This window comes from Rhea americana, unplaced genomic scaffold (genome assembly GCF_003343005.1).
Source record: "Rhea americana isolate MKP2758 unplaced genomic scaffold, rheAme1 scaffold_41, whole genome shotgun sequence".
NCBI lineage: Eukaryota > Metazoa > Chordata > Aves > Rheiformes > Rheidae > Rhea > Rhea americana.
In genome coordinates, this window is record NW_028186546.1 from 794,431 (window position 1) to 814,914 (window position 20,484).

General features: G+C 40.3%; 1 protein-coding gene across 1 annotated transcript in view; it reads right to left on the reverse strand.

The window, feature by feature from the left end:
* Positions 1 to 20,484, reverse strand: part of ATRN (attractin) — a 133,227-nt gene that overhangs the window by 84,290 nt on the left and 28,453 nt on the right. The window contains exons 4-9 of the mRNA XM_085314597.1: positions 10,875 to 11,003; positions 8,559 to 8,764; positions 6,847 to 7,015; positions 5,168 to 5,258; positions 2,809 to 3,052; positions 976 to 1,159 (exon numbers count right to left, since the gene is read on the reverse strand). Coding sequence (XP_085170723.1) covers positions 976 to 1,159; positions 2,809 to 3,052; positions 5,168 to 5,258; positions 6,847 to 7,015; positions 8,559 to 8,764; positions 10,875 to 11,003 — 1,023 coding nt within the window. The remainder of the gene's footprint in view (positions 1 to 975; positions 1,160 to 2,808; positions 3,053 to 5,167; positions 5,259 to 6,846; positions 7,016 to 8,558; positions 8,765 to 10,874; positions 11,004 to 20,484) is intronic.

The window sequence follows — 20,484 nt, forward strand, 5'->3', positions numbered from 1 at the left end:
TTTTTTTTTTTTTTTTTTTTTTTTTGATCTGAGAGCAAAAGGACCATCAAGGCTGGCCATAGTCTAGTCTTCTGGAGACTAATAAGATAAATGCAGGGCAAGAAGCTTGGTGCTGGAAAAGTTTGAGAAAAGATGTGTGTGTGACACCTGCCGCACATTCAGCCGAATTTGCCTGCTCYGTGGCGGAATTGGAAGATCAAATGAACCAAAAAAAAAAGGAAATGCAATTACTGTAGCACGTACCACCGAGCAGGAAGACTTTTGGAAATTAGTCACTAGTCGCTCAACGCATCAGTAAGGACTCTCAAATAGTTCAGGCRGAAATACAAGTTACACTCTTAAAAAATGATATAGCGACTCAAATTTACATGTGTGAATTCAAAAAATCAGCTCCCCTTTGTCAGGGGCTTTAAAAAACCTTTAAGCGAAGTATAAAATTGAGGAAAACGCACCTCACCTATAAAACTCAAAGATGTCAAGTTTTGCTATAGCTTTCTAATAAAACTCACCGTTGGGCAGAAACAGTCACAGAAGATTTCAGCTTAAGAAACGAATGTTTCAGATTGTTACAGAACCAGAAGAAAATGGAGTTATAATAGAAATTCTTTTGCAGTCTTAACTGCAGAATGAATTATCACTCGCTTGACTACAGTAACCGCGCTCGTACGCACTGTCCGTACTGGTGGCAAGAAAATCCCATCAAGTATTTTTCCTTTCAGCTTTAATACAACAATAGATTAAAACACATTTCTTGGCTAGTTCACAGTCCTGATTATATGCAATTATATGATTCTCTATTCATAGAGGATCATAAAAATAACATCCAGAAGAATGCACTGTCTTGAATGCAACAAAGTGCTGCTGTATTTTTTATCAGTTACCCCCTCTCTCTCTCTCTCTTTTTTTTTTTTTTTTTTTTTTTTTAAATCTCATGCAAAAATAAGAGAGGGGTATATAGAAAGATGAGGTACTTACCACATACGGGTATCAACTTCATATTTGTACAAGTCATCTGCTAGCCTGTATTTGTTGGCACTGAATGCTTTGTAACCTCCATGGATATAAATTGATCTTGTATTTGGATCATAAACGCTGCTGTGACCGTACCCTCCCTGCACCAAAGCTCCACTYGTCTGTAAAATGTTCCACGTATTTGTGACTGAAAAGTGAAAAACGTGAGCAACAAAACACGGTTAATTTATCTCCATTAACAACATGTCCTGACTGTGAAACAAATTGGGTTTCCCTCGATTCAGATCTACCCACTCTATCGCTTCACATCCAAAAACATTCCCCTTTAAGGAGCACATTCGCTGCCAAGAAGTATTGTCATGTTAAACACTTTTAATTAGACTAGGAACACCCCTTCTACGGTCATTTATTAAATTTTGCAGAGAAGCTAAGCAAAGGAGAAGCAAAAAGCACAGAAATAATCTATTGCATTTCGGTAACATYGAAATGCCAGCACTATGGCTTGATTTGAAACGCTACCTAAGAGCGCTTCTATACATTCAAGGCTAGATAGCACTGAAGCCAAGCATGACTGTAAGAACACTGCACGCAAAAAACTAAGATGTGATTAACGGTCCTCTCACTCAAATAAGGTTGATTTTAAGTGCTCCAGACACAAARTAACAGTAACTGAAACAGAAGTGCCAAATTCCATACCAAATCTCAGTAGTAAATTGAGAATTAAATCCTGTATAGGCTTCCTAACTTCAGAGCAGATCAGGCACACAAAATAATTAAAGCAAAGGAATCTAATAGCCTGCAAAGTCACACACAGGTGCATAACAAAACAAACTACTGGCAGGTTCTCATGCAGCAGCTTTCTAAGGAGATCCTTGCTATGGGTTCCCAGGACGCTCTCCCATGGAAGAAAGATGGGACACAGAAGGCAGAGGCTCCTATCATGAGCCAGGATTCCCTCGCGTAGGGTTGTTGGCCAYATCTAGACTCCAGGTCATAAGTCCAGAGACCAGAACCTGGAGTGCAAACTGTAATAACAAGAAACTCAGGAATGCATCACTCCGCACATGCCCTCGTTCTCTCCTCCAGGAACTCCAACAAATCCTTTGGATCAGGATGACCAAGGGACAAGAGTAATGGGTCTAAAGTGGAGATACCACCACTATCTCTGTGAATAACTAGCACATTTACATAGCCAGTTTTAAGTGCTGAGCTATCCTCTCTACGCAGTTAGTGAAGCAAGCGAGGTGCCTCCAGGAGAGAGAAGTTCAGAGAAGTTAAGTTAGGCAGCAGTTCAGTATCTGGAGAGGCTCCTCCTCTTCTGCTGTAATGATGCTGGAAATCTCTGAATGCTAAAATCAGTGTGTGGACTATTCTCAGAAACAGAGGGCAAACARGAGTCCACAGTCACCCCTGCTCCCCTAAGCATTTGCTAATGATTGCTACTAGAGACAGGGGTATCAACAGTCTGAACAGTTACAGCCRCTCTTACATTCACAGGATACAAAGATAGAAGTCAATCTTTTCAGTCTTCCAGAGCAAGAGAGGAAGAAACATGAGGAAAATGAATTCAAATTGTGCCACAGTTATGCAGCTTTGTCTTTCAGTCATAGCCTTTTTGTCTTTGGGATCTAACGAACTATAAAGCTGGAAACACATGGCTCCCTGTTCACTGTAGATGTACAATCTATCTTGAAGACAGACTGTRCTTCAAATAAATACAAGTAAAAAGAGAAGAACATGGCTACCYTTGCTATGGTGTCTGAATATGGTGCATTTAAAATAACTCTCCAACCAGCTGCTAAAATTCAMACGCATGGTAGGTAGGACCCCACTCACCAGTGTTGTATTCCTGGACATTGCTGATGTACCCATAAAGAGGACAGTGCCCAAAGATGACGAGCATCACCGCAGTACCATCTTGCAGCGTGACGATGTGTGCTGAGTGGCCGACAACAGCGTACTGCTCCTTGGCTTTTGGTGTCACTTGAGCCCAGGACTGACTGGGAATGTGGAACACCCACAACTGACTCGTCACGTTCCCTGTCGCATCTATTTTTCCACCATACATGTATATATCATCCTGAAAGAAGTCAGATTTAAAATGAGGCCAAAAGTGTCAGTATTTAAGAAACTGTTAAAATGGAAGTAACAAAATCACCATATTTTAACCTCTACCAGCCTGCTAAGTTTTCCTTCCTCTCTGAACGCGGATGAAACAGAACCCAATCCCCATCCTTAGAAAATGTACTCCTCCCTGGACTGAGCTGTACACCGCTCAGCCTGATCTCAGTATCCGTGACCCCAACATTCTCTTCCAAAAAGCAGCTCGGCTTTGACAGGACGGAGTAGGGCTCTCTTCCCAGGAAAGTCTAGTGACTGCACAACACTATCAGGAAGACGGAACGGAGGGTTTGAAACACTTTAGGCATAGGAGAAAAATGGCCAAGTTTTCTACTTTTTAGGTAAGCGTATTTCAGCACCGTGCTCAAATTAAGGAAGGATACCACACATCTCTGCTGGTGGTCACAGTTGAGACAAAAGCAACCACGACTCCCAGGCTCTGTACTCAAGTCAATACTGTCAGAACATTTTAAGCATACAGAAGAAACCCTAGATCTGGGAACTTAGTGGAGGGATGCATGGGGGCAGGATTGACCTCCACATATTAAGCATATCAATTTAAGTGTTTGTATGCTAGCTGAGTGTCTAAGCATCTCCTCCAAAAAATGGCAAGCTTGTCTTCAGTGTCCAGAGAAGAATTCAGCTGATCAAATGCAAGCAGGTTTGTTAGTTCTCAGGTAGCTGACTTGCTCTCCAGGCTCCACTGACTAGACCTCTGTTCACTGCAAATGCAGCTCAAGGAGCTAGTCCCCACAGAGACCTTGATACGTAGACTTTCAAGTCATGTCGTTTTGACATGCAAGCTGAATCCCTCTCATAGTCTGCGAATCCCCAAAAACCAGAAGATAGCTGAGGAGATAGTAAGGAAGCTCCTTGGTGTTTGCACACCAAAAGCTTTCTCTCCTAAACAAACATATTGACAAACAAGTGGGAGCCTTTGGGAAGCCAAGTGTCACGGTAGCTAGACAGGGCTTTTATTAACCATCCTGTAAGAACTAAGCTCCAAAGCTCTGTCCAGTTTCCTTGGTGGATTTCTCCAGTCATCTCAAAGTCAGTCACAAATCCACCAAAGCATGTAGGGAGGCACCTGTTTCGCTGCTGACAAGGTGGCAGCCTTGGAAAGGGAAATTCTCTGCTCTCACTGATGCTTCTTGGGGAATTGCTAAGAACCGCTCCGCTTCACTGACGGTGAACCCTGCATAGTGCGCATCTCGTGAAGCGTTGCTGGCAGAAGGTTAATCAGCACCCTGCAGGTAAGGATTGCCGTCTTTATCAGGTTCTTCAAGTGTTCTGTTTGTGAATTGTGATGTGCACAGTTTTTCAGGTGTTGTTAATTATGATTTATGTGGGCTTGCACTGTGACAAGTTAATTAACAATCCAAGAACAAAGGTCAGTAAACCATTAGCTCMTTTCTTTTTCAAACGAGTTACCGTGCCAAAACTTGTTCAAGACATTCTCTTGGAGTTTGGCCATTCTGCTCTCACTTGGCCTGCACCCACAGCAAGGCATGCAGGTGAGGACTGAGGTCAGAAATAGTCAAATCCACTTGTTATTTTTGAGGCTGGAAGGACAGATGCAGGGGTCGACTTCAGAAGCTGAGCAAGCTCCAAAAAACTCCCTAATCCACCTGCTCTGCCAGTGTGCCTTGGACTGTGGATGCCTTGAAACTGGACTCTTGAGCGCTCCCAATATTTTTGCTGTCTACACAAAAGCAAATTAGGGAACCAGTTGAACTTCAGCAAACTCCAGTTGTCAAGCATGTCTCACAAGCATAGACAGTGGGGAAAAAATAACGTAGTCACTGACCTCAATAAACCTTAGGGTCCCTGAGAAAAATGAAAGGGAGAGGAGGAACACACTAGCAAAGGCACTACTGACTTACTGGGATACTAGTCCAAGGATTCTTCTGAGTACAAGTACACACAGAGGGGAATATCCGTGGACAAGCCTTTGAAGGAGAAATGCTCCTCCCCAAAAAGGGCTGATCTGTGGAAGGGAAAGGAGGGTAGGGGTGGGGAAGAGAAAAGGGGGAAATAAGCTGGGAGATGAATCTGTAGCACTAAACTTATTTACCTTATGCAATGCCAACGAATGACCGTATCTCATCTCTACCATGTTCACAGTGTCGTTCAGTGGAAGCCACTCTTCAGAAATAAGATCATACCTGTGCAATGAAAAAGTTGATTTTTTTCAAGAATTATGCATTCAAGTGATGACAATTTTCACTCCTCTTTCCCCAGATTTGTGGGAAATCCTTTTTATTTAACAGAAGATCTACAAGATTTCAGCATCACAAGATAGACTATTAAAAAATTCAGTCAAGGTTATTCTGTTACCTAATAGCCATATATTGATTTGCTGTACTCTTAAGCTTTTTCCACATGCAAAACCCAATAGTTAATGCATTGACTGCTAAATTATGACAACTTATACCGCATCATCCACCTGAAAGGACAAAAACATGTTACACTAAACTCAGGGACACACAAAAAAAAGGTTACACTAAACTCAGGTAAATTCCAGCCATTTAGAAAGAACTGCCAGTGTTTAAAAGGCACTTYTTAATTATATCTTTGTAAATCAAGCACAATTTTTTCTTTAAACCTGAAGTGAGAGAAACACTCTGCCCTGAAGAWGGCCCACGGCTCTTCAGATACGGTGATGAACTACACTTGCCAAGCTTACAGTTGTATGAGATAAAACCATCTCTGAGAAAGTCTTTAATGAAACCACATGGTATCTGTTGAAAAATTAGGCATAGACTTCAAAAGAATAAATTGTGTTGGTAAACAGCAACTATTTTATGACCATGTGTGTTTTCTGTTCTTCTTTAAATTCCACTACAAGAATTATTACTTCTAGACTTGAGTTCAGAGCACACAGCTCTTGCTTAGATTAACACAATCCAGCTATGCATGTATCCCTGGCAGGGAAAAAAAAAATCCATTTTTGCCTAAATCTGCCAGAACATTAATCAGCTCTAAAAAGTAACTTAAAATATTTTCAGTATGGATTTCAATTAAGGGTACACAATACTATTCAATATCCTAGTTACTGTTAAATTACCTCAACAGATCACATAAATGTCATCATCCTAAATGCCAATCCTAGTTTGGTATCCCATGCACTACTCTGTGCTTAAATATCCCTATTCACAGTAGCCAGTATATCTTCATTAAGGAACCAAACACTCTGAAGTGACACAGATACACTATAAGAACACAGAAACAGAACTAATGTCTTTGAATATGAGCSCAGGTATACTTTAAAACTAACCTAGTAAAGAATAGAACTGCATAATATATATATAGTATAGTACTCACTGTAGTATATAAAGACTAATTTAGTGCTGTCAAAGGCAGAYAGACCTTTGGGTGACTGAGCAGGTTACCCAGAGAGGCTGCGGAATCTCTATCCTTGAAGATACTCAAAAGCTATATGGATACAATCCTGGGCAACACGCTCTAGGTGACCTTGCTTGAGCARGCAGGTTGGACTAGATGATCTCCAGAGGTCTCTTCCAACCTCAACCATTCTAYGATTCTGTGAACCTCATGCTTTTTCTTTTCCAAGATTAGCACCCCTTTTTCGATTTTTTCTCCACATCTCAAACTGAATCTAAGTTTTCATTATTGCTGTTTTTTTTCCTGGAGATGGAGTGTAGGCTAAAGTACAGCATACAGAATAGCATTTTCTAAAAATTATTCTCAGATCTATGTTCTTAGATTAAATTAATCCATGTTYATACTCACGCTAAAACCTTCTGAGAGTCAGAATGATTGAAGACATAGCCTCCAACAATCCACATTTTATTGTCATGGATTACAGTTTTGTGAGATGCTCTAGGAAGTTTTGGAAGAGAGTATTCCTCCCGGGTCCAAAATGACTGGTTTGCAGGAACAGGAATAGAACAGCCAGGACCTAGAGGGGGAAAAAATAAGGTTTTTTTTAAAAAAGTTAAGTAGTTTCTTTACAGATCTATGTTTCAGCTAGAGGTCAATAACCTACACCACAGGTGAGAAAGACAGTGAATGGCCAAATAACAGGCCAAATAACAGAAGCTGTGATGCTCATTTCTTTGTCCACACTAGCAARCTGTCATGGGTATGCAATCTCAATGTCCCAGTCATAACCAACTTAACTTTGACTCTCAAAAAGGGAAAAAACAAACAAACAAAAAACTAAAAAACACACACACCATAGGTGGTTTCTTCTAGCAGAGCGACCATGTGCCCACAGCAGCCCCTATATTGTCTGCAAAGGTTGCAGGAGACCTGCTCAAAGTATGCTGTAAAGACCCAAGAGAGGTCATACAAGTGCTAGTTGCCCCTACTCTTTCCTCTTTTTCTCCCCCCTCTCCTTCCCAGCATTACACTTTTGTGACTTGTAGAAAGAGTGAGAAGTAACATTTTTGCTGCTCTTAACTACCTTCTTTGCTGCATGGCTTTCCTTCAGAGGTCTCCACAGGGGCAGTCCTTCCCACCAGGGTGCTTGTGCAAGCTCTAGAAATAGAGCAGGCTGTAATAGCCAAAGGGCCACACAAGGTGGAGGACSAACAAAACTTCACCCATCTTTCAGATCCTCTTCAAACAAGAGCAGAGACAGGCCACAGTGGAGCTGCAGACCTCACCTGTTYGTACCTCTCCTTTGGTGACTTTCCAACTGTACAGCAGTTAGCTATCAAGCAGCAGGAGCATGGTAGCTCCAAGAGGAGCTAAATTACTCCCTTTAATACATCCATACTAGCCTACCTCCTTTAATGCATGTGAATAGAGATACATAGGTCTACAGATATATATCTCTTTTTATATTTTATATATAGAATCATAGAATCAGTAAGGTTGGAAGGGACCTCTGGAGATCATCTAGTCCAACCTCCCTGCTCAGTATGGTCACCTAGAGCACATTAGACAGGGTTGCATCCAGGGGCCTTGAAGATCTCCAGAGAAGGAGACTCCACAGCCTCTCTGGGCAACCTGGTCCAGCACTCCGTCACTCTCACATAAAGAAATTCCCCCTCACGGTCAGGCGGAACTGCCTGTGCTTCAGTTTCTGCCCATTGCCTCTTGTCCTGACACACAGGCCAACTGAAGAGTTTGCCCCTGTCCCCGACATCCTCCCTTCAGATACTTATACACATTGATATATACACTTTTTTTTAAAAAAAAAAAATTCTTTTGCACACAGTTTTTGGTCCAAGCTGTTGTCCAGACTGGCATGGCTGAGTAGTATGTCTGGACAAAACAACAAAAGCATTCTACGTGTTCAAAAAGGTTAACTACCGCAAGTCTCAAATTTGCTGCAAGCACATTAGAATGAAGTTTTAATTATTTTTTAATCTGATGTTTGCACACAACAGATTCCAATTTATTCGGAATGTATTTATTTATTTTTTTCCAAGTGTTGACACACAAAAAAGGCATTCTCTTAACAAGAGTTTCTCCACGTTTACCAGGATACCCACCTTGCCAGTCCGCAGAGCACAAACACGCCTTTGTATCGTTAAAGTCGCAATACCCCCTCCCCGGCATGCCGCAATCATCCGTGCAGTAAGGAATATCGCAAGCTTCCCCTTTCCAGTATTTGGCACATTCGCACTCAAGAGCATTGCTGCTGTCATTGAGTTTGCACTCGCCTCGGCCAGAGCAATTATTGGGGCACATATCGAAACTGCAAACACCAAGGAAAAAAGGTTTGTCAGTAATGAAACAGCTTCCCCAGCCATATCTCTTATCAATAAATACAAGAGCGGCGCTGAACTAAAGTTGATAGAGCAGTTCGGTGGTTTGCTAATATACATACCCGATGAGAGCCATTCATCTAGGATTTGGCGTGACGGACCTGTACTTATTTGTTCTGTGTGCATAATCTACACAGCTGACTCATCAGGTAAACTTACAACAACTGTGAAAAACGATCGATACGATTTTAGCCATTTGTAATGCAAATGAATTGCTTCAAAAAGTCCAAGAGTAACTGAATAATCTAATCAGCACAGAAGGCCTTTGTGGTGTCTGTGCAATYTACACTTAAACTACTCACAACTGCACGCTATTCTGGGATCTGCTTACCAAATGAAAACACTTGAGATGAATCCCAAGATATATACGTGCTTCTCTTGAATCATTTTTGATTTCATAACATCTGCAATATAACTGAGGCAAAAGCAGATACATCTTTGTCGAGGATGCAAAGTCAGATGCTCCATTCTCTTTCAAATGCCAGTTGTTGCCAATTCGTTAACTACTGTAGCTCAAAGACCAGGCTTACTACACAGTCTTCAATAGCTGAAGTCACCAGCTTCACGACCATGATTTCACTACTATTTAGCTACTAGATTCAGAAATCCAAAAAACATCTCCTACAGTAACTATATAACACTCTATAAAGGTTGTTAAATTGAAAAGAAATTAATAGATCCTTCCATCTACTCTCTGCAACAATGTTAGGAGGAAATCTAAACACTGGAACTTGCAGAAGAAACAAAGCACAAAACAGTACTTGAAGATTGTCTGAAATGATTAAGAAAATGAGTTTAGAGAAACGTTGTAACACTAACCTAAGACGACAGGTAATTCTTTAAGTGATTTTCTCAATTGTATTGCAAAGGTGTAATACTGATAGCTGACAGAAGATGGTGTCATGGTTTATGGTATCAGTCACATTTTCAAAATCAGATGCCAATTCTTCTGCTAAGTTTCAAGCAGTTTTGCAAAAGCTCCTGATATTCTTCTGGAGCCTTCAAGAGGTACTTGGATGACCCCTATCTTTCAAAGAATCAACTATTTAAATGCTTAATAAGGATGAGAACCTCGAAAATTTTAAGATCAGTCTCAAAACCTGATCACCTCATTTTATGGAAACCTTTCAGTTTTTCAAAAATGTCTTTTATGACTGAGGACCTTGTAGCTGATTCACTGAAGATAAAGGTGACTGCAAGTTACACCCAAACTAAAATGTCTTAGTACAACCCAAACATGAGCTGTATCTGCAACAACATAAAATTCTAAGCTCACTACGCCAACCAGAAGGAAGAAATTCCATCTCTGCTAGCATGCCCATACCACCATCCTTTCCTTCAAAATATAACCTTTTGAAAAAAAAGTCAATGAATTGGGGAACAACTAGAATTATTTTGAAACAGTTCACCAATAAGCATAAAATCTTTGTTAGCAATTAGAAAGAACCCATCTATAACGTTTAAAATAAAAAGGAACATGAAAAAAATTCAGACTAAAAAAAGGAAACAGGTTAAGTAATTAAATCCAAAAACTGAAGACAGAAACTATATCCCCTCTTCACAACCCTCCCACCAAAAAAAACCACAAAATCGCACATCACACTTGAGGTATGTCAGCAATAGGTATAACCCAGGATCTCAAGTGAAATGCGTGTACTTATGCAAAAACACGTTTATGCAGAAATGTCTCTGCAGAATGCATAAGAGCACACATATGCACAAAACAGATCAATTCCAGCTGACTAAACACGATCAAACAAATCTAGTAACATAAAATAAATAACATGATGGCTTCTTAAGTAAACATTTACCCACACTTGTAATTCAGAACTGTGGTTAATGTTGAGCATATTACAGTTATTAGCTGCTGTAAGGGTATAATAAGGATAGAAATCTAAATTCAAGTATCTACTCATAATTACACGCTTCAACGGCAATAGCTTGTTTCAAGATAAAACTGAGAAAAGATCAATCTTTTTTTTCACTCAACCTGCAACATTCTTTTAATCTCCCAAACTACTTAGGAATGGTGCTACTTACTTATACGTGATGTTAAACCCCGTCAAATTATAGGCAGCATCACTGAAGAAATGCAGAAGAGCGTACCCAGAAGTAGCTACAACTTCTGGTACTGTTTCATTGCTGTCTTTCTCAGGAACAATAAGACCACTAAAAAAGAAAAATGTGTGTGTGAAATGAAATAATAGGGAGCAAAGCAACAATAGTAAACACAGTATACATATCTCAGCATGAATGAAGTAACCGGAATTCAAGGTATTTTAATGAATTTTCATAAGTCGGCCACAGTTTTCATACAGCAGTGTTATCAGATTTTCTTCAACAGAACTTAAATATTTGAAAGATGCTTTAAACATCATGGGCATGCATATGCAAACAACCTTCAAGATAACCACACTCGCAAAGGCCGAAAAATCCACCAGACACTGTTGGAACCATGAAACCAGAGCCTCCAAGAATCAGCCTATGAAACCCTTTTGCTTGGCTTAATTATCTGCAAAACCAAGGATCCAAGTTACTGATCGAGGAGTATAAAAAACCCACAGAATATCGAGAGTAGTATTACCACTGTCCTCAGCATGCATGGTTTTGGTTGAAATTTTGTGGCTGAAAGAAGAAACGCAAATGGAAAACCCTGAAGTAACCAACTTGGGTCTTACGAAAGACTGAAGCATATTTAATACGTGTTTAGCCTGAGTAAACCCAAAGCCATCTAGAATTATAGCTTTCCTATTCCTGCCTAAAAAGACTTGCTCAATATTCTCCCGTGATTCAAGCAGAACACATTCCTAAAGCGAGAAGACATGCTTGAAAAGAGCAACTGGAGTATCACAAAAGCACAAACTTGCTGTCCAAAGGTCTGCCTAGGCCAGTATCTTCCCCTGACTGTGGACTACAGCAAATGCTTAGGAAAGTCCACAAGGAAGAAAGCAAGCACAGAGCATTCCTGCAATGTAGTCATCCTGCCTCCCGAACCCATAGTTCAGGCACTTTTTAACCTGGAGAATACACCCAAGTCAGCACCTTTAAATAAATCATTCAACTGCAAATACATCTAATTGCTTCCTGAACCGTTCTGTACCTTTTTTCACCTAAAAAAAAATGCAGCAAGGAGTTCCACAATTTAACTCCAATTTAACTGGTAGAAAAGCTACCTCTTAGGCTAGCTTTAAATTTGCTGCCTGATCATTTCACCGAAGCCTCTTGAGCTTTTCAACTTTGAGGAACAAGTATGATCACAGTTATTCACCATCTGCCTGCCATTTGCTATTTCAGATAGCCCCATCATATCCATCACATCCACATTTGCTGTCTCTTCTCACCTAAGGGGCTGTCACACTCTTTAGTCCCATCTCATTCATCATTTCATACTTCTGATGCTCTCTGACTGCTTCTCAGCACCCTTTCAGGTTCTACTATAGCCTTCAGTCTTTTGTTTGCTTGGTTGGGTTTTTGGGGGGAGAAGGTTAAGAGAAGTCAAACTATCTACAGTATTCATAAGTGGATACAGTACAGACCTACATAACGGTTTATCTAAATATTTGGAATAAGAAAAGGAGACTAAATAGCTCTTAAAAAAAGGAAATATTAGGTATTACCTATTTCACAAAGTATTTTGTATGTAAAAGAGAATACTTATTCTTCTTTTAATGGAAGTTTGATGACAAGAAAATAAAGACAATTCATCTCTGATACAAAGGGCCAAACAGCAGGCACGTGTTTTGAAGTCTACTGAAATCTCCTTTTCTATTTCTTTAAACAAGCTCTAAGTAAAAGGCATTGTCTGAATTTTATTAATAGTTAGCTGGATTTTTCGTATAGCTATGAAACCATCTTCCCCTCAGTCTCAGTCCTATTTTTCAGAGGCGAAGTCAAAGTCTTTTCAAAAGCAAAGACTCAAATCTGTGCTGGAGATCTGGTCTGGCAGGCAGCGCAAACGCGGTGCCCTGCAGCACTCTCGTAAAAGCAGTCGAGCCTGGTCGCATACCCGGTGACTTCTACACATCCAAGGGCACCGTGAACTAAAAAGAAATGATGAAAAGGTTTTTTTTCCCCCATTAAGAGAGCCTTCTTTTCCTCTTTTCAGACCTATTCAGAAGTGAAAGCAAGTGCATTTGAAGACCGTTCACAGCACAGGACAAATGGGGTACTCTGAGGCCATGTTCTGCATCCAAGGAAAACGTTCACAGCTATCCACGGCATCCCACCCGCATCGCCTACAAAACACACTTTTTTGTAACGCGAGCTTTTTCCGTCCCAGTGATACAATACAATGGTATGTTCAAATCGTAATACAGATGCCTGGCGACCATTTTCAAAAGCTTTTGCTATTACAGAAGTTGGAAGAGTGACGCGTGACATGTCACCAAGGGTAAGGTATATATAGCAACTATACAGTGATGCCTCTTGCATAAGAAAGCTTATTATTGACAAAAAGGGATGTTTCCATTTCATCAACATGCCATAAAAACACCTTCTGAGATGACCAATTATTTTTTTCTTTTAGATCTCAAGGATATAGGATTGGAAGGCAAAATTCTTCGCCTTTCTCTATTTATCACTGCATAAGAGGTGCCTGTTTCATTCTGAAATTTTAGACTTCTGATCTGATCTCTCCTAAAAGACTGTCTACCAACACATCAAAGAGGAGAGATTCTAATAAAGTCTCTTTGCTATTTTGGTTCCTATAGTCTTCTTTTGTAATGCAAACCTCAGAACAGTACGTCTCCGCCACATGAAAATAGACATGTGAATATAATTTAGGGTAAGGCAAACTACAGCTCAGGGACAAGAGAGAACGCTCCTTTGTTCTGCGTTATTCTTCCTCAGCCTCATTTTTGCGGCGTATATCAGCGATATTACACAGCAATCAAATTCAAAGACCCTGCAGGGGGGGAAACACAGGAGAAGATATAAGCAGAAGAAAACGGCGCTGCAAGAATGAGAGAAAAAGGAGCGAATAGAAGTAACAACAGACAACAAAAACGCCCAAATTAAGCTTTCCTAATAAAATGACTAAAACAGGCTGAGTTTTTGTTTTCTTAGAAAGCCAGAGTTTGGGATTTGCTTGCAAAGAACGCAGATACTTGCATAGTACGATTGCTCGATACACGTGGCCTGCATCTCTCCTCACCTTCGATCTTGTTCCACTTACTTGAAGACGAGTTGCTTATGGGCCTTAAATGCCAGTCACATTTGTCAAAAGGCAGATACGGACAGATTTATACAACAAAACCAGTTTTAGTATCATAGGCAGTTTTATGCCACTTATTTAACTATTGACCAGTGAAGAAAAACACTGAACAAACAAGCCCGACAGTCCCCTGATCGCTCACATGCAAACATACTAAAGAGGATATGGTTTTGCCTATAAAACTTTAAAATAAACCTGGTGATGCTCAAGTGCTAGATTATAAAGTCATTTCACACTGGAGAAAGCAATGAATGGAATATAGCCCAAGCAATTCAAAAAACACAAATAAGATAACACATGTTCAGTATCATTTAGACCAAACTAGCAGGTACAAAACAGAATTTTGGCATTTTCTTCTCTAGTGCTTCCAACAGACCCAGTGTGAATGATTACGGATTATGCAAACCGTCTTTCATCTAGGATCCAGCAGCTCTCCAAGACTCCACTCGGGTCAGTATTAGCCTGTTTCACAACACATCGTTTCTATGCTTTTTCGAAAGATTTCAAAACATTTCCCAACCATCACTACTCCAAAGCAAATAAACATTCTCACTCAGCTAAGCTGTCCAACAACGGTACTGCTTTGAAGCTGTTTAGCAAGCCCCTGTTTTGCCCTGAAACACCTCTATTTTCCATGCACTGRATTTGTCAMGTCAGGGTGAAAAACAACGTCCAGGACCCGTAAGTTCATTACCGCCCCTGCCTTGCTCTCTCCTTGCCATACCRTGTAAGAACAAGAATTATTTGAGGYGAAGGGCATCTCCTCCTTTACCTTCCCTTGATTTGGCACACGAGCCTCACAACAAACGCRGATTCATCGCCCTTCTCCCGAGACCCAACTTGCCGGCACATCAAAGATCAGGAGCGTAATCAGTTCGACTGCTGCCTGAGCAGAAAACACTCAAAAGGAAGAAAATGGGAGCCTCGAAAGCAAAGAGAGGGGAAAAAAMCAGCACGCGGACCACAAAGAAGGATAAAGAATATATATTCTATGATATAGATACATTACGATAGATACAATACATGATTGTATGATATAGAAACATTACGAGCACACTTGGCTTCTCAATCTATAGAAATGCAATGCAAAAATCATTCTTTTCAGACTTGATTTTTCAAGAACCTTTGACTCACACAGGCACACAAGTATGCAAAACAAGGCTGTTTCTCCCTTATTAAAACCAGCCCGTGCATGTTAGCCACACTCGCAGCTAATTCGCAGGAAATTACAAACGATCAGAAATACATCCATGCCAAAAAATTAAGAAGAGTGAAGAAGGGAAAAAAATAAAAATAAAAATAAAAGGAGGCTTGCTTCAAATTCCTTTTCTTAAGGAAAGCTAAGATCCTTATGCAACAACACAACCGCCAAGTATAGACTTTTAAGGAAAAGAAGTAATTGCAATGACACTTGTGGGGAAAGAAAACAACAACAAAAACCCAACCAAACATGCAAAAAAAAAATCTGCTCATTACTGAGACTTGGCAATACCCCAAACTAAAGTTTTTCTTGAAGTCATCCTCCCCTGCTGTAATATGCACAGATCCAGATGCTGCAGCACCAGCACAGAGGCAAGCCTGCCAGCCCATGCAGAGCCCTCAGAATCAACAGGATTTGCCCCCAAAAGCTCTTCCAACTCTTCAACAATCCTTTTCCTTCCCCAGAAGCAAAATAAGGGCAAATTATAAACATATTTTAATCTGCATCTCAAGGACCACTATCTTAGTATAGTTGTATTACATGGTGAGCCTGGCTGTAAAAGCCGTGTTTCAAGAGAACRTGAACTGAAATGAGGTCTCAAAGCCACTACACATTTTACCATTGCAATGAAGTTTTATTTTTAAGAATAAAAAAGATTTCAATCATTTAGCGCAGGAGAGAGAGTCCATACTAACTGCCATGGTGCCAATGCCTTTTTTTATTATTTAAAGCTTAAAGTTACCATTTAGCAGCTGTGAAACATGGTACAGGATACTCCACTTGGTGAGAAAAATAAAAATCAYGTTCTTCAATCCACCAGAAATAGTTTGAGAGGACCAAAAGAGAAGACCACCAAAKAAAGTTTCTGTTCTAAACTCCATTTATAGGCCTCAATTTAACCAAGAGGATTTACCCTTTCAAAACCTTAAAATAGAAACTCTTTTTGTCCATCTTGTCAAATGGATTTGATGTTTTTGGWGGGGATTATACGTTAAGTGAATAAAGCAATTTGGATATAAACGTATTTACATTTCTCTATCTAACTTTTTACCAAAAAGACATTTTGATTAATCAATCGTTATGCAATGAAAGGACCAACTGGCTCCCTGGTAGCCTGAAGGAGTAAATATAAACAAAAAAGCATCGTTTAGCAAAATCCCAAATACATTTGCTCCTCGCCTTATACCAGCTAGTTCTTTTTGTTTGTTCTGTGGGGTTTTTTTTGTTTGTTTTTTAAATCAACACACTGAAAGGAACATCAAATCATCACTCGGGAAGAAAACAAATCCAGCAAAGTAATAAATACTGTAGAGAACAAGCTGCTAGGACAAAAAGCAATCCCAATTGCGCCATAAACTGAGTATATGCACAAAAAACACATTGCAACCCAGACCAACATATGGCCAGAACATGGTAAGGGCCACACAGCCCCTCAGGAAACAGCAGGAATAAAACATGGTTTGAGAGGGCATGGTTGAGTATGCGCTGAGCACTAGCTCCATCAGCGCTAGATGAAAACCAGATGGAAGAGCAGATGAAAAGCAGAAAAACTTAGTCACACACACAAGAAAGGCACACATAATGCAGTGCATGCTAAGGTTTTGGCATGAAACAGTTCCTTCAGTCTCCTTTATATGCAGCACTTGCCCCCAGGGCTTGCTCCCTGCCTATACGTGCTGGAAGCAAGGATCATTTGCTCCTGTAAGTCTGTATAACATCAGCTGTAAGTTGATTAGGGCCTCTGGATACTCTCAGAACACAAATTATGTTTCGTACGTTCCCCAATATAATTAATCCTCGCTAGCAATGACCCTGCTGTTATCAGCTGCTCATTTGCTCTAAGCGATATGAGACAGGTGGATCTCAAGTGGTAAAGGTAGGGTTTGCAGATTAGTTCAGGATGGTAGAATCAGTCAGGATAAAGGAGAAGAAAGCGAGAGAGTTTGTGCATGAATGTGGCAGAAACACTGGCTACTAATCAAGAAACTGGAGTTGAGGGGAGTGCAAGGAAAACCGCCATTGCGACAGGAACGGGTGAGCAGGGGGCTGAGACGTGAAGCACTTACAAAGATAAGGACAAGGAGTCTCCACCTGATGCAGCAAGGAAAGGGAAGCCATTGGACCAGCTAGAAAGCAGCCCRGAAGAAGAGACCTGTGGGTCCTGAAGAACAACGAGCTGAACGAGTAGCAGCATGCTTGGGCAGTGATGACAGCTAACAACATGCCAGGATGCACCAGAAGTAGTGGTCAGCAGGTCAAGGGACAAGATCATTCCCATCTTCTCAGYATTCACAAGACCGCACTGATTCCAGTTCTGGYTCCCCAGTACAACACACATACTAGAGCAAATCCAACTGAGGGCCACCAAGATGGCCAGGGATTGAGCTTACGAGGAGAAGTAAAAGCAAAGGAGGTTGTTTACTTGGGAGCAGAGAAGGTTGAAAATGGTGTGGAATCTAACTGCCGTCTTCAGCAACCTAATGCAAAGTTACAGAAAAAATAGGACCAGACAAGGGGTTCACAGCCAAAGGACAARAGGCAACGGACACAAGTTRCAACACCAGAAAYTCTGGTTAGACATTAGCAGAAAATTTTTTACTATGAGGGTGGTCAAACACTGGWCCAAGTGGCCCAGAGAAACTGTGAAACTGTCATCCTTGGAGATAGGCAAAAATTAGCTGGACAAGCCCTTGAGCAGCGGCCTGATCTAGCTTCCAACTTGGCGCTGCTTTGAAGAAGGGATCAGACCATGAACCTCCACAAGTCCCTTCCAACYTAAATTACGCGATGCTTCTCTGACTAGCCACAAAGCTGGGTTTAAAAGTGCCATATTCACCTGGAAATATTGAAAAGAAGGCAAGTGGCTCTTGTTTTCCAAGGATAAGAGCTCATGGGCAGTGGTTGCAGAGCAGCCAACGCAGCAATCGTCCATTCAGGTTACCGTGGGGCAGCTGCTGCCATCTGCCAGTGTTAGCACAGTCACTGTCCATCTGATACCTAACAGCATGTACGAGATGCTTCAAAGCAGCCTAACCCCAGAGAGCCAAGGCAGGAGCTATTGCTAAAGGTTTTCAAAAAAAGCCCGTGTCATTTCTGAAGAGGAAAATATCCCACGTCACAATATGAAAATAAACTGCAGGATCTGCTCCAATAAATGCTTCACAGGAGTACAGTCAGGACCACCACCCACAGGCAACGAGTTAATCTTATTTGCCTCAGGTTTCCTCATTCTTTTCAGACAAATGTGTTGRATTTCTGGTACCTCTGAAGAAGTTCTTCTATTGCACGGTTGAAGTAACACATATTTATACTGTCTTGTTACCTATCATCATAATCTAAACCAAAGATATTTTTAAGTTTGTTTAATAGGAAAAAAAAAAAAAGCTTATTGCATAAAACTAGCCTGTTTTTACTTCACAGAATTTACTAAGCAGTTTACGCAGATACTTGCACTATGAAAATGTTTGCATTATGTAAATTTTTTTGTATTGCAGTTAAAACTGATAAACCTCATTTAAATTTCTCCTTATTTGAGTCTTGAGAATTTCTAAGATTGTCTTATATTCAGGCTAAACATCAACTTTTGAACAAACATAATGTGAACAGAATGCCAGAAAACAGTGCGAGAGCAGTGAACAAAGTYAGGGCTCAGACAAGTACTGTAATGAGTCAGGGAGGTATCAAAAGTTGAGCTTTAGAGAYGCTCAGGTGGAATTTACAGTGTTTATCAATAAACTTTGGAAGTTTACAGTGTACCGGTGTGCAAAGCTCAATCTTGCAAAACGTCTGGCACAGTGCAGAAGTAGGAAAAAGCAGCTTATGGTAAACACCACAAAACTTAACACACACTAGGAAAAGAAATAAAACATGGGTATTGGTCTTGAAAAATTCTTGGAAATTTTTTTCTTGCATCAGAAAAAGATGTTTTTCAACAGATGGAGTTTTTTCACCCTTCATCAAAATTAGAAGCATCTGCTATTTCCTGAACTTGGTTTACTGAACAACACAGCTCAGTACTAATGAAGATGAAATTCAAATGTCATCTAAAGCAGCAATTAAAAAAAAATGAWTTTTTTCCTATTTCAAAAATGTTACAGTATTAATCTCACGCTTGCTTGTCCTCAGGCACAGATTTCTTAGTGATTTACAGATGATTTTGAAGTCTGAACTGAACCATGATTGTTAATGCTGTGAACTGCTAATAATCTTAGTTTGAAAAGCCTCATCATTCTTGGAAAACACAGAAGAAACCGCAGGCGCAAGTTATGATCATTTCACCTTTTCAACGGTATATTAAAAATTAGCTGGATTAGAGCAAAAAGACGGAGTCAAGGTAACATTTTTTCTTTTCGTATACATCAGTTCATTGCACGATACCAGAAGAGCGCTTACAGGTTTTTTGGAAGGCAGATTTCCTATACTTCAAAAGGAATAAGAGAATAACATGTCTTAGCTGAGAGTCCTGTTTTGACCTTAGGTTAGAGCTTGAATGTTTACAGGAAACATTCTTTCACTAGAAAAACAACTCAGCTTCAGTTTCATTAAAAAGAAAGACATTATTTTTACTTTTTTGTTCCATTTTCTGTTACTCTGTTCCCTTCTCTCAGATGTTACAAGGACTTTTGGGAACAAACATGAAGCGTTTTTAGAAGTTCATTCTAAAAATGAAGAGCAGCACCACGGAAAGACAACTACAGAAAAAGTTAATCGGCCGCATGGAACAAGCAGAGTCCAACGAGGGCACTACGTTTTCATATACAACCTGGGACTTTTAAAATTTCAGCTAAAAGCTGAAAAACATACGGAGGTGCTTGTCACTGCAAGACTGAAGCACGCAAATGCACAGGTTATATTTAGGTCTCCTCTTGAAATGTTAAGTGTTAACCATTAACCATGAATCAGTCTCACCACAGAAAGATGAGCCAGATAGCAATCATCCGTCAGAAGAACAGTTTTATCCCCATGTATTTTTACAAGGCTGTCCAACCCATCACTGCTGCCATCTGAACACGTTCTAAAGGCTTTAAAAGTTTCAAGTTTAAGGTATATAAGGATGTTTAGTTCTACAAAAGCTGTACGGCTGCAATGTTGATTGCCTGGCTTCTTGCCTCATGTCAACAGGAGCAGAGCATACGCTAAATGACTCATATTCAAAACGTGATAAAAACTGTGGTTTCTACATTAGAAGGAGCTTGCATAATGAAATACTTCAAGCTCAGCAACATGATGGTAACCTT